The sequence below is a fragment of the Trachurus trachurus genome (assembly GCF_905171665.1).
Source record: "Trachurus trachurus genome assembly, chromosome: 22".
Taxonomy (NCBI): domain Eukaryota; kingdom Metazoa; phylum Chordata; class Actinopteri; order Carangiformes; family Carangidae; genus Trachurus; species Trachurus trachurus.
This window is the reverse complement of record NC_139907.1, coordinates 29,679,517-29,694,646: the sequence shown is the minus strand read 5'-3', so window position 1 is coordinate 29,694,646 and position 15,130 is coordinate 29,679,517. Positions and strand designations below refer to the sequence as shown.

At 41.3% G+C, this 15,130-nt stretch overlaps 1 protein-coding gene across 1 annotated transcript; it reads left to right on the top strand.

The window, feature by feature from the left end:
* Positions 1-7,214: 7,214 nt before the first annotated feature.
* On the top strand, positions 7,215-15,009 carry dnal1 (dynein, axonemal, light chain 1). Its single transcript, XM_083998652.1, has 8 exons — positions 7,215-7,241; positions 7,732-7,770; positions 7,922-8,031; positions 8,551-8,606; positions 8,703-8,758; positions 9,353-9,479; positions 11,873-12,013; positions 14,650-15,009. The coding sequence occupies exons 1-8, from the start codon at positions 7,239-7,241 to the stop codon at positions 14,697-14,699; spliced, it is 582 nt and encodes a 193-aa protein (XP_083854778.1). The 5' UTR covers positions 7,215-7,238; the 3' UTR covers positions 14,700-15,009.
* Positions 15,010-15,130: the final 121 nt, after the last annotated feature.

Genomic DNA, 15,130 nt, shown 5'->3' with positions numbered 1-15,130 from the left:
GGACAGACAAGCAGAGATGACAGAGTACTCCACCCCAGTACTTGAGTAAGAGTACAAATACTACTGGTCAAAATTTACTCCGTTACAAGTAAAAGTATCTCAGTCGACATGTTACTCCAGTAAGAGTAAAAAAGTACTTGCTTTTAAAGGTACTTAAGTATCCAAAAGTACATGCTTTTAAATTTACTTTAAGTAAAAATAAGAGTAAGAGTACATTTCTTATTTTTCACATCAATGAAATACTATAAATGAATGTACAGTAAGGAGCTTTTAACTCTTGTTTCTGAGAATGAACTCTTTGAAACCAGATGTGCTGCTTTTAGGGGTTAGGGTTTCCTTCTTTGACAAACAGCTTGTGTCCAATAGGATTTTAGAAGAAAAAAAAAGAGCAGACCTGAAAGTAACCAGTACTTTTCAGCCTTCCTAGAAATTAACTCGAGTAAAAGTAAAAATATTTGTCTTGGAAATGTATTCAAGTAAGAGTAATAAGTACCAAAGAACTCAAGTAAATTTACTCCGTTACTGTCCACCACTGCAGACAAGGAGCATTGTTTACTACATGTAATATGGGATAAATGGGGATTGTTGAGTCAAGAGGAGCTGGTTCCACAGTAACTGAAGGCTGTACCTCCCAGTCTGTTTTTAGAGATAGGGAGTCACTAACAGACCTGCATTCTGGGAGCGGAGTGTTTTAGAAGGGCAATAAGGAACAACGAAGTCTTTCAGATGAGATGGAGCTTTGTCATTAAAAGCCTTACAGTATAAGTCAGCAGAAGGATTTTGAAGTCTATTCATCCTACAGGAAGCCAGTGGAGAGAAGCTAAGGTGGGAGAGATGTGTTCTGTCTTCCTGACTCCTGTCAACACCCTCGCTGCAGCGTTCTGGACCAGTTGGAGACTCTTTAGAGAGTTTTTATATCCTGACAAGAGAGAGTTACAGGAGTCCAGCCTCGAGGTGATAAATGGATGGACCAGTTTCTCAGTATATCTCAGAGAGAGAATATGTGGTATGAATGAATAATGGTCTCTGTAACTTGTTTTGGATATCGGGTATCGTCAAAAAAGCGCTTGTAAGCCATTATTATTTTCATATTCCTAATTTTAGCTATAGGCCTACTGGGTACAGTATAGGTGAAAGAGGCGGTCCTGGTGACATGCTTTATGTGGGAGCTGAAGGAAAGATCCTGGACAAAAATGACTCCAAGGTTCCTCACTGTCACTTTGGAGTTCAGGGTGATGCCATCCAGAGTAACAATCTGAGATGTTTAGGTCTAAACACAATAACCTGTTCATCTGAATTTAGTAGCAGGAAGTCAGAGGACATCCAAGACTTCATGTCTTTCAAACAGTCTTGCAGATTGATGAGGTGACTTCTCATCTGGCTTTAAAGGGATAGTTCACCCAAAATTCAAATTTCACTCATTATCTACTCACCCTCATGTCAACTAAGAGCTGTGAGAATTTTCAGAGTCCTCCGTTCCTTCTCTGAGTTACGGGGGGGTCTGCGCAGCAGTATTTGTCCATATAATGGTTGTGAATGGACACCAGAGCTCTTCGTCCAAAAAGACACACCAAAAAACATCCAAATACCTCCATACTGCTCGTCTGTAATGTCCCTCTTGTATTGAAGCCCCGACATGAGAAATTGTTCCGCCGGTCAGTGCAAATCACGTGAGATTTGCACTTACACAGGCAGAGCAGTGAACTGAGACACTGGGAGCTTCCGCTACAAACAAGCTTAAAATATAGACTTATTTAATTTTTTACGGAACAATTTCTCATGTCGGGGCTTCAATACAAGAGGGACATTACAGACGAGCAGTATGGAGGTATTTGGATGTTTTTTGGTGTGTCTTTTTGGACGAAGAGCTCTGGTGTCCATTCACAACCATTATATGGACAAATACTGCTGCGCAGACCCCCCCGTAACTCAGAGAAGGAACGGAGGACTCTGAAAATTCTCACAGCTCTTAGTTGACATGAGGGTGAGTAGATAATGAGTGAAATTTGAATTTTGGGTGAACTATCCCTTTAATAGTTGATCCGTGCATAACAGTGGAAATTGATCAAGTGCTGGTTTCTATCTCCTAATGGGAGCATGTAGAATGAAGAGTATCGGCCCTAATACAGAACCCTGTGGAGCCCAACCAGAATCAAGTTTTGGCACTGAGGATAAACAAGATCTTGAAGAAAATTCTATCTTAATTTAAACAAACAAAGAGGTGCATGCTGAATTAAGGGCCATGTGATGTGGTTTTAGAAGCCTGGTCTTGTGGCCACTCAAATGACTGTAGCTGGCATCATGCTAACTGCTGCACACTAGCCAGGAGTCCAGGACAGTGATTGTGTGTAACCAGGAGGAGAGTTAATTAAAAGTTGATGGTGCACATCTAATGAGATACAATAGCCTCCTCAATTTACTCTATGGTTCTTTGCTCACTTAATGGTCTGCACTTTTAGGACAGTAGTAGGACACATTTGTAGTAGGCCTATTTGGAAAGAAGCTAACAACTAGCATGCAACATTTGGTGCCTGTGAAGTGTGTCAGCCAGTGTGTTTGCATTCTCATTCATGTCTTTATTTTAATGAAGTGGAGTTATATAGCCCATGGGTGGGTTGAAATCACTCAAACACACCTTGAAGCACAGCTATTCAACTGGCAGCTGCAAGTCATCTCCAACCGCTCACTCAAGTTTGACCAGATTAACTGTTTCATATATTTTTGTTTCAACAAAAATCCTCTAACCACAGAGAGGCTGAAAGCCGCCAGCCTTATTGCTAGACATTTTTGACCAGTCCAGGCAGTAACAGTAGTCCCTGTTGTCAAACCTTATACACACACAGACTTTGAACTTTTGAGGGACTCTGAACTTTTGCCTTCTCATTGCTGTTGTTTGCCTCTACATGTTCACATTTGTTAACAGATTGTTTTGCACAGAACATCAAATGAACCACCACACCTGATTAGGCCTACTTAAAGGAGGCCTATTTATTCTCTTTCTTATCCAATGATGAGGTTAAAGCAGAAGTAAGCGGAATTTTTGTGTTAATATAAGTCTTAAATAGTTATATCTTCCGACGGCAGTGACGAGTGTTTGGTCTGAAACACGGGTCTGTCAGTCACTCTGCTCTGCTGTAAGCCGAGGAGAAAACTTTTATTTTATTTCCTTGTATCCTACAACCTTTATCCAATGAGGAGAGAGAACGGCATGAAGGGCGGTCCTCTCTGTGTGTGCAGCCAAGGGATGCGCGTGAATGTGGTGACGTAGGGACGAGGACCAATAGATCCATGACGAGGGCGGGGACTGCTAACTCCATCGGCTGACAAGAAGTCAGAAAAACGACCAGATCGCTTACTTCTGCTTTAATTTTGCAATGTGGCAAAAAAAAAAAAAAGCTTTTAACTTAAAAAATATGGCCCTGAACAAGTTGAATAGCCCCGCCATAAAGTTTGTGTATGCAAGATTTTCAACAATAATACCAGCATTTAGGGCTGTTATCAACCAAAGTAATTCTTGGTCGACTGAAGCCCTGAAATTTTGACTAGAAATCGAGAAAGGCCGGGTCTCCTGGGCAATGTTGTAAATAAAGGCCCCAGTCCTCCTGATGAAATTAACATGGCAAAAAATCGACCAATCAGAATTTTGGTCGAGCCAGAACGTATCGACCAATAAATTGACCAGTCGACTGAGAGGTTACAGCCCTACCACCAACTTATATTAACCTTTTATTAACCATATCCATGTATCCATATTTTACTGATGAATGTAAATGAAAATGATGTACATGTTTGAAGATTTGCATTTTATTCAGACTAGCCTATATATTACTTGATGAAATTGTGATACTGACATTACCAGCAATGGTTAGAAGAAATAATTCATGAGCATGAAAGTACACTCTTGAGGTTGTATAATAGTTCACCAAAAGTATCTTCCTTGATGTCCAAGATACTTCACTTACATGATAATCATATGACAGTCATATCTGTAAAAGAGACTAGAAGTGAAAATGAACAGAAATAAAGCATTTACACCATATCAGCTCAATCTCCAGTGTAGATTATCTTCATGGTTGCCACATCTTGCTCCTCTGCAGGATTGAAGTGTTTGAGCTCATCATGTTTTGTTGTGAAGAGGCTGGAGTTGACTTTAAGGACCCATTCTGTGATTCTCTGTCCAGTGTAGTATTCATTATCATTGTCCTCCTTCATCCTGTCTGTATGACCTTTGTCTTCAGAGCCCATTGATTCTGTTTCAATAGCCGAGTCGCTGGAGCAAAAAACTCTTTGTTTCCTTGCTTCACATAGAGTGGCATCATGTTTAACCTTGACTAGCATCATTGTACCACTGTCGCTGGCACTGGGATCACTGCTGTCATTCTTCTTTGGACGTCCTGGAAGGTCCACTGTTGCTGGGGTTGAAGTCTGTTTCATCAGTCTGGAACTGGATTCTGAGTCAAGGTACGGTACTTTTTGTCCTGTTGCAAGAGCAGCATTGATTTTGTTATATTTGTCGGACTCTTCATTTCCATTGCCACACTGTGTATCCAACACTGCATTCCCTGTTACCACATGTCCAGTTGGTAAATTGATTTTATATGCTCTTGGTTTTGCTGAACCCTTCCTATGTTCAGTTAGAGCAGCAGTACGTTCCATTTTGCCATGGATGGCATTTGATCTGGTGATAGGTGGTAGAAGGAGGCTTGTCATCTGTCTCGGTGCAGCCAGCCCCAGGAGATGTTTTGATCTGGTCATGGCACGTGCGGTGTCGGCCACTTTTGCAGCTGCTTGGAGATAAATGGACGATCGTATTTTGATTTCTCCAGCAAATGGCCTGTCGATCCGTTGGACGCTGATCCCCAAAGTTCGACTTTTACTCTCAGTAACATTCAGTCTCCATCGTCCTGACCTTCCAGTCCTATTTGAATCTGACTGGTCCTGCTTGTTGGGAGAAACTGTGTGTGAACTTTTCATTGCTTCAGCAGCTTGTTGCATCCTCAGTCAGGGAAACTCATGTTTGATGCATGTCAACCTTCTTTTATACTGCTTAACCATTCAAGGCCCCACCCTCTCCACACACTGCAGTCACTTGAGCTGAAACTGTACTCTTTCCCTCTTACCTGTAAGGACCGAAACCGGTCACAGTAGGTGAGGGGCCAAATATCCCTTTCCACACAACTACTGTATACAAAGGAGAACTATGCATTCATCTTTCATGTCACTATACATTTCTGATGTTTGTGGAGATGTTTATATTTCATTTTAAAATGTCTAAGGAGTTTCCTTTCTCTCTCTCAGTACTTTTTGGGCTAGTTGTTTCTTCACAACTTTGATCTGAATTTCCTTCAGTCTCATTTCATTAACCTGTGAAATACTGACACAGAGAGTATATCTCTCTGCATATAGGACAAGATCGTCAGAGCAGGAAATGACTGCAAACCTAAACCTGAGGTTTCAGTTACACGTCACGTTCTCTGTTTAAGAGTGTCTTGTGACTGATCTAAATCCACCTCCTGGTTGATTAGAGCTCTGTCCAAACTGTTAGGTGTTGGTTCGGTCATCATTGTAGCTCTCAAATGTACTGACAAATGCTTCACAGTCAAGACAATATCTCTTCCTTCAGTTTGTTTAGACATGTACGTCAGCAAACATGTTAATGTTGTAGACAACAACGCCTCTGAGATGGGTATCAGCTCTAGAGTTGCAATGGATGTATTGTGAGCTGTGTGTTTTGGTCTGTCACATTGTGACACCCAACACATGCCGGCTAGACGACCGGTCACGATGAGCTCACTTCTTCCACTGACAGCCAATGATGCATGTGCATGTGTAACAGGAGAAGGGTCAAAATTTAGATTCAGGTCACAAGCTTTGGATTGTGAATGAAGGAATCAGATCACAGATACAAACTAGTGAAAGGAAACCCGGGAATGATCTGGATGTTCTGGGACAACTGTCAGGATAAGATGACCTTTAGGGCTTTCTGCCAAAAACTCTCTGCTGGCAGAAAGACTCTCTGGCTTCAGTTTTCAGTTGCAGAGTTGCAGTTTGGTGAAGTTCAGGCAACAAAATGACTTGGTTAATTGAGGCCATTGTGGAAGGAAGAGGAAAGGATAAGGAAGGATATTTAACTGTTAAATATATATAAAGTCAGAGCTATTGTTATTTGCATTATACTGCATATAATGCAGTATATTTTCATGCATACTGTATGCTTGACATACAATGCCATTCAAACATGACAACAGCACAAACATGTTTGAAGCAAAATACAGCAGAGTTGAGTCCTATTTTCTTGTGAATATTACAATGATTGCAGATTTACTGTATTTACAAGCATTGTTCAGGTGTTCTTATTGCCCAGATTTAACATGAGAGTGATATCAGACACATTTACTTTAAATACTACTGTTTATTGTCAATTTCAATTTTTTGTATTGTTTTGTTATTGCTACTAAATGTTTTCCCTAGTTTTCATCTCTACTGCTGAAAATATAAAATATGTGTACAATAGGATATTATTTCCTGAATGTAAAACTATTAATTCTATTGTTTATATAATCAGGTGTACCGTATAGAAGCCATTCAAAGTATAGTCACATTAAGAGTTGAAATTGGATGAAATCTCCAAAGTTAATTCAAGGTTAAAGTCAAGGCCTTGCAACAGATTTGGATGAAATACTGAAAAGTTGCCACTGGGTGGCGATATTTACCAGCGGTACAAATGGCATCAGCTGCTGTAAGATACCGAGCCCATCTCCAAGCACATACCTGACCTGAATCATTTGACATACAGTAGGCCTAGCTAGCAGGTGTAGCTACAACAGGAATAGACTCAGAGAAGCATATGATTTGTAGGGAGGGTTTTGTTTTCTTTTAGCCATTTGCATCCACTTTTTGTGCATAATTATCCCAGTTCTGTCAGCTTCACATCTATGTCAGCTCGAACCATTAGTAGGTACACAGGGGGGGGGGGGGTTTAATCTCCCCTGTAGATTGAAAATACAACAGGCTACATCAGATGTATGTAGATCTCATTTTAATCTATAACGTTTGCAAGATCAATGGATTTTTCACAATAAAACAAGTTACATTTATATAAACTATCAACAGAGGTAATTAACCAGCAGCCCATTGCTGTTCTGTCCATCTGCGGATAAATGTTATGATGTGCGCAGGCGCAGATTGGTAGCTTCCTGTCAGTGCCATAGCAACCAGAGCAGGCGTCAACCATCAACATGGTGAGTGTGGATGTTTTCCGATGTTTTTCAGCTCATTTAAACGACTTTAAGTGGACTCACCTGTCCCAACATGTAGTGACTTCGTATCTGAGAGCCATGTTTGACCTTACATGACACACTGTTATGGCTGTGCGCTAATATTGGCTAAGTTTAATTAGCCTGTAAGCTAACACTGACAGTCAGTTAAACCATCGTTGAATCGCTGGCTATCAACTCTGTTCCATTCTGTGGTTTGTCCTGTGGCTAAAACTCTTCTACTGGGAACCACACAACTAAGTTAGTAAATCGATAGTTAATCAGAACGATGAGTGTTGAAGCCAAAACTATGAAATAGAAATGAGTGTGTATTCTAAAATATAACATGTTGGATGTGATGTCTTCGCTAGCGTGTGTGTAATGGTACCTGTGTGTTATTCTGTCTTCATCACATGATAACGTTAGCCCATGTGACTGTCTGACTGTCTGATTTCATGTTATTTAATGTCTCCAGGCTAAAGCAACCACTGTGAGAGAAGCACTGGCCAAATGGGTAAGAGAAACACACACACCATGCAATCCTGTGTGTAGTCTATAGAAGCCATGACTGAGTTATTTAGAGTTGGAATATTAAATATGTAACATACCGTACACAAGTTGTTGTAATTGACACCCCCCATCTCTCTTTGTGTGTGTGCGTGTAGGAAGAAAAGTCAGGGACTAAAGCGAACGAAGCTCAAGCTGTAAAACTGTACGGTCAAATTCCTCCTATAGAGAAGATGGATGCTTCTCTCTCCACACTCTCCAACTGCGAGTAAGCCCTGCTGTTTTTTTCTTTTAAATGACTTATTATATAGTCTGATATGTTCCATATAAAGCAGGGTAGCATTACACAGTCTTTGACAGTGTTGTGCAGACGGATATATTTTAATTATCGTCACTATTTAGTGTTGACAACAGCATAATTAACAAACTTAATCAGCATATTTAATAAGATAAACTATATGAACCAAAAAAACTCCACTGATGGGCAAACTAGATGACAACACATCATCCAGAACACATCCAGGGCATTGCCTTCAATGTTTTCAAATTTTTTGAGCTGTAATACTGAAGCCAACACCATAATAAATCAATTCTGTAAATTGTTTAGACTAAAACTTTAAAAATGAAGTTAACAGACTGATTTCTCAATGTATTTAGTTGCAGATAAATCAAGAGCAAACTACTATACAGTCATTACAGTTAAAGTGTTTGATTACCTAAGTTTTAAAGCAGATAAGTATATCATCATTGAAATACCTGATCAGTTCTTGTCCTGTGTTCACCACAGAAAGCTGTCTCTGTCCACAAACTGCATTGAGAAAATAACCAATCTCAATGGCCTGAGTGAGTACTGACCTCTAAACACTTACAGACATACAGTACACACATACTCAACAGAAATGTGGTGGTGTAATGAAGTCTTATATTGTGTCTGTGCAGAGAACCTGAGAATACTGTCATTAGGAAGGAACAATATAAAGGCACTGACTGGGCTGGTAAGTTACATATGAGGTAAAATTAACTGACTAGTTCCATTGATCAAGTGTGACTTTCTTTCACACAAAGACATGCTATGATGCTATTTTGAAAATGCATTACCTTCCCTGTCCTGCCTTTCCTCCCACCAGAAGCTTCCTCCATCAGCTCTTGTTAACATGTTTTCCATATTCTGTTATAAACAACATCTATGTCCCGTCTGTCCGTCCTGGGTGAGGGATCCCTCCTCTGTTGCTCACCCTGAGCTTTCTCCAATTTTTCCCTGTTAAAAGGGTTTTCCATGGAGTTTTTCCTCAGTGGATGTGAGGGTCTAAGGACAGAGGATGTTGTTACGATGCCATGTAAAGCCCTTTGAGACAAACTGTTTGTAAAAATAGGCTATACAAATAAAATTACCTTGCCTTGCCTTTGCATCAGTGGTGCAACACTCTCTCTCTCTCTCTCTCTCTCTCTCTCTCTCTCTCTCTCTCTCTCTCTCTCTCTCTCTCTCACTGTGTGTGTGTGTGTGTGTGTGTGTGTGTGTGTGTGTGTGTGTGTGTGTGTGTGTGTGTGTGTGTGTGTGTGTGTGTGTGTGTGTGTGTGTGTGTGTACAGGAGGCAGTAGGGGACACATTGGAAGAGTTATGGATCTCCTATAACTCGATAGAGAAACTGAAGGGAATCCAGTGCATGAAGAATCTGAAAGTCCTCTACATGTCCAATAACCTGGTGAAAGAATGGGGTGAGATACATTCATAAATATACGTACTCAACACATGAAGCAGACAACAGTAATAATGATATGAAAATGGCTGTGTTGTGTTTAGTCATAGTGTCAAAGAGCATTTATGTGGTTAAGTGACCTGTGACCTGAGGAAATGTGTTTCACAGTGTAACTTGCTTAATTGAGGCCTGCAGTGCTCTCTAAGGGTTAGTAGCAGTGTTGTTTTCGTCAACAATGACGATGACAAAACTGATTACCGAGATAAACACGGTTCTTTGACGACTAAAACATGGCGAGATGTGTGTGAGTTTTCGTTGACAAGACGAGAATGGACGTAAATGTCAGTGGGTGGTTCAGGTAGTTCAGGTTTTTTTAACCTGTCAATTAGAAAGATGTGTTTCTGTTTTAAACCAACACTAAGGAACTTTTCAACCTTCATAAAATATTTTCATAATTTTTGTGATGATACATTGACTTACAACAAGTTGAATGACACCTCTGTCATGGCCTGAGGGGGTCTGTATCTCTTTCTCTGGCAATAAGCAGCTTTGAGGAGCATGGTAGGAACCCTGCTCTCACTTAAGTTTCACTTTCACTTTTGCGAGTCACAACAAGGAGGGAACAGGCAAAACGACACTTTAGCAATGGATTATGTTTGTGTTTTCACTTTGAAATGATCCACTGGAAACAGAAACTTAGTTTTGATGTCTTTTGTTAATTTTAATGCAGGATATTTACAGGGCTCCACGCTAGTGTTCATGGGAAATGGAGTCTTCCTTCAGGCAAAACACTACCGCTTTGGTCCACAGGCGCCGCCAAACTCAACCAAAACTGAAAGTTCTTTAGTACTGCTTTAACTTGAACCAATTTAAAGCAGATATCAGCTTCACGGCCGTTTCGGCTAATGCTGCGTTCAAGGCAGGCTTTTGAAACCGTAAGTTACAGCTTCAAGTCACAACTACGACTTGGTAGCGTTCCAGGTAACCCGTAGCTCGTGTTTTTACCATCCTGTTGTCTGTGAAAGTTCCCTATAACGGCCACTCGTAACTTCCGACCCGTGAACTCGTACCAGATCGAACTGGTATGACTTCACAGGAAGGAAAAACACAAAGTACGAGTTTCTTTGAACGCACCATGAGTTAGCAGCCCCCGCCCTTGTCAGGCATCAATTGGTCCTCGTGCTACGTCACCACATTCACGCGCATCCCTTGGCTGCACACACAGCCCTTCATGCCGTTCTCTCTCCTCATTGGATAACACTTGTATCCCACAAGGAAAATTTTCTCCTCGGGTTACAGCAGAGCAGAGTGACGGAGAGACTCGTGTTTAGGCTGAAATACTTCATGTAAGTGATTGCTGACGGAAAATAGGACTATTTAGGACTTATATTAACAAAAACATTCCACTGATATCTGCTTTAAATGCCGACACTTGAACGCAGCTTGCCGCTCTGCCCCCTCCCTCCCCGCTGCACATCACTGTCACTCCATCACATTACCTACATCGATCCTGCGTCCCGCCACAAACATGCATAACATAAATAAAAAGATTAGAGACGACAAACTAAGGACAATGACCAACAACAGGGGAAAGGCTCAGTACTGAAGTCAGTTTAAACTCACCACCACCCTTGAATACGAGCTGACCAGGTTCGTTCAGTGCTGCAGCTGCATCACGCTCAGTCACTTTAATAATTCAATAAAACCCTTTCAATCAAAATATAATGAATATAGCTTGATACCATAGGCCTACATCCAATTAAACTATTTTAATGTCTGCAACATTAACAGTCTACAGGTTGTTATGGGAGGGGAGGTTAAAAAAAAAAAAAGTCGGGCTTGATTCGGGTTCGGGCCTGAGAATTCTGAAAACCTGTCGGACCGGGCCGGGCTGGGGCTCCACCCCCTCGGGCTAGGGCCGGGCTGGGGCCCAGATTCTAGGCTTGTGCAGGCCACTATTTCTGCCCAACAGCAATCTCCTACTGATCTAAATTAATTTGTTAAAAGTTTACACTTATTTATTTATTTAAAACTAGAGTTTTCGTCGACTACAACTATACTAAAATCACATATAGAAATGACTAAAATTTGACTAAATCTATCTTATGGTCACAGATCGCCGTTACCGGCCGTTACGATCGCTGTCGGAACGTTTTAATTACGCAACGTAATACGTAATTAACTGTGCGGCGGAGTAGTGTCCGAAAGTGTTTTTCATTTGACCAGTGAGTCCACTATATTGAATTCACTATATAGTGTGTAGGGAGTAGGGAATGAGTGAGTGATTTCAAACACAGCCTAAGACTAAACCTAAAACGGTTGCCAAAAACAACACAGTTTAGTTGTAGTGATAGGAGGAGCAGCAGAATCCTCTAATCTGGTTTCTGATGCTGTTCTCTTTGGTCTGTGTAGGAGAGTTTGTGAGGCTGGCTGATCTTCCATGCCTCGTGGACCTGGTGTTTGTTGGAAATCCACTGGAGGACAAGCATTCTGCTGAGGGGACGTGGATGGATGAAGCCTCTAAAAGACTTCCTAATCTGAAGAAACTAGATGGTAAGAGAGTTTCAGTGGGAGTGTCTGAGTGTCTTCTATTCATGGGTTGCAGTGACGTCACGTCGAAGGGACCGCCGCCATATTTGTGTCTGATTTGACAGGTCTCCTCATATGACAGCATGAAACCGCAGGATGGAAATGACAGTTTCTTGACAAAATGACAGGGTTTCATACATCCTGTCTGGGTTTATATCTCTATAACAACAGACAAACTCTATATTATCCCACTTATTACACAGTTTATGACTTAATGAATTAATTTGAGACGTAATGTTGATCAAAGTCCTTAGTCCGGTCACTTCTCCGCTGTTTGCTCCTCACCCTCCCCCCGGTCGACTCGTGTGTAGTTGTTTTCAACAAGCTTTTGATAATCAATCAGTAGATTGATGAATTATCATGTAAATGTTACGATGTGCGCATTTATGTAGTCCTGTCTGTCATAAGAGATTACGGGACACGTTTGTGTCACGGACTCGTGGTGGCACAGACACATCTGGTCACAGCTGTGACACTGCGCTGGCCCGTCCGCTCTGTCCGCTCTAATCGCAGGTTTGGTTCCAGCAGCGGTGAGGGAGGCAGAGAGCCTCCACTCTCCCTCTAACAAGCTACACGTCATTTCTCTAACATCACAATTAGTCTGAAGCTGGTAAAAATGAAACACAAGGTAAAAATCCTTGATAGTTCTTCTGCCCTGCTCCGCTGATCAGAGCGGCGTCCCTAGCAACGGCCCGTTTTACTTAGCAACGGTCTGTTATACAGAAATAAAAGACCCTAAATGCAGAATCAGTGAGTAATTAATAAGAAAGTAATCAAAATGCAGAATTCAATATATCCATGTTATTTAAAAAAAAAAGTGAATCCCCTCTTTTTGTGAGACTTGTCACAGCCCACGCTGCCACTGATAGACTGCCTGCAGTCAACTATTTATTCCGCCTATAACTTTACGTCTTTTGGGATGGGATAAAACTGCAGTCCAGGGTTTCTTTGGCGACTGCTATCACAGTCAACAGCACAATATAATCCTGGCATCTTTCAAATAACGTCAATTTTCGGTCTCTTGCTGATTTCCTCCTACTACTCCACTTGTTCTGGTAACGTGACATGCTGTGATCTGTGCCCATAGACTGTAAAAAGAATGGACGTAGCGTCCGTGACGTCACCCATTGGTTTGGGGGAGTCTGTTTTGTGCCGCTACTACGGGGGTTTGAGCCGCGCCATGTTGGATTCTACTTGCCATATTTGGAGCGGTGCGGCCGTTGGCCGGCCGAGGGCCCGCCCACTGGCCTCGTAGCAGCGGTCGCCGGACCTGTCACTCAACGGTTCTGCGCCCTGATTGGCCAGAACTTTAAACCTAATAACAGTAAAACTGTAGAGTTTAAAAAAAATTCACCCCCCTCAGAGTGTGTGCGGGGGTAGAAACTATCGATTGAGACCAAAAAAATGAAATGTACCAGGCTGTAAATATGTTTTTTAAAGCTGTAAAATCGGCTATTTTAACATGGGGCTCAACTGGAGTTGCTCCCTTCTGGAGCCAGCCCCCAGCGACAGCCGGGGGGATTGCAGCTTTTTGAACGCGGAAGTGATCTTCACTTCTCAGACCGACAACTGCCCCCTTGTCTGTGCCCAGATTGCCCTGATTCGGACACAAATATGGCGGCGCAGAAACACAGTGACGTCATGTGAATCTAATGAATTCAACATTATTAATGTGGTGAATAAATAATATAAAACCACTACATAATTTTTAAATTATTTGTAATAATTTCATGAATTAAAATTAATTGCCAGCTTAACCCAGGGAGGCTTGCTGTAAGTGCATACAAGTTTAGCTGGGCAATGTTTAAAATCAAGGCATTTCTAATGAAATATCTATTTTCATAGATAAATAATACATTTAATAGTTTTCCCAAGATACTTCCTTAAAGCAGATATCAGCTTCACGGCCGTTTCGGCTAATGCTGCGTTCAAGGCAGGCTTTTGAAACCGTAAGTTACAGCTTCAAGTCACAACTACGACTTGGTAGCGTTCCAGGTAACTCGTAGCTCGTGTTTTTACCATCCTGTTGTCTGTGAAAGTTCCCTATAACGGCCACGTAACTTCCGACCCGTGAACTCGTACCAGATCGAACTGGTATGACTTCACAGGAAGGAAAAACACAAAGTACGAGTTTCTTTGAACGCACCATGAGTTAGCAGCCCCCGCCCTTGTCAGGCATCAATTGGTCCTCGTGCTACGTCACCACATTCACGCGCATCCCTTGGCTGCACACACAGCCCTTCATGCCGTTCTCTCTCCTCATTGGATAACACTTGTATCCCACAAGGAAAATTTTCTCCTCGGGTTACAGCAGAGCAGAGTGACGGAGAGACTCGTGTTTAGGCTGAAATACTTCATGTAAGTGATTGCTGACGGAAAATAGGACTATTTAGGACTTATATTAACAAAAACATTCCACTGATATCTGCTTTAAAATGGACATTTTATGGACCCATTAATATGACTGAAGTCGCATAAAAGAAACTGGGACATGAAAAATAACATCTAACTTCTACATTATCAGTTAAAGGTATATGTAGGTAAAAAGGAAAAGAAAAAAAGTCCTTGCTTTGACCATTTCCTTTTCTGTTCTTTTCTAGGAACCCCGGTCATCAAACAGGAGGACGATGAAGGAGATGGAGAGAGCTGAGAAGCAGAATCATTTGCAAAATTACAACCTTCATCCTTAAGAGTCTTCCCTTTTTTTAAGTTTTGTATGGTTTGTCTGGTTTCTCCCTATATAAAATGTGATTATTACAACAGCATAGACCATATTGTAGATCAACAAGCACAATACAACCAACCACATATTGTTTGGAGTCTGTGTAAACTGACAATAATACAGGTCTTATTGGTTTGGGACCAGAAAGACGTTTTGACAAAACCCTACAAACAAAGGTAATGCTATTTACAGCATGAGGATTTTTTAGTATGAAAGATATTCAAGCTAATACTTGTGTGTTTTTATATTGCCCTTGATTTTATATGCCTTTTTGAAGCCAAACTAAAGCACATTGTAGCACAAACTAGTGAGCAGTTTGTGTGGACCAGATGTTGATTAGATAACACCATGTTGTCATG

Excerpts from the sequence above, each read along its gene's own strand:
- dnal1 (XM_083998652.1), top strand. Across the intron at positions 8,032-8,550 it reads TCCACACTCTCCAACTGCGA|AAAGCTGTCTCTGTCCACAA; the intron begins GTAAGCCCTGCT and ends TGTTCACCACAG. Across the intron at positions 12,014-14,649 it reads TAATCTGAAGAAACTAGATG|GAACCCCGGTCATCAAACAG; the intron begins GTAAGAGAGTTT and ends GTTCTTTTCTAG.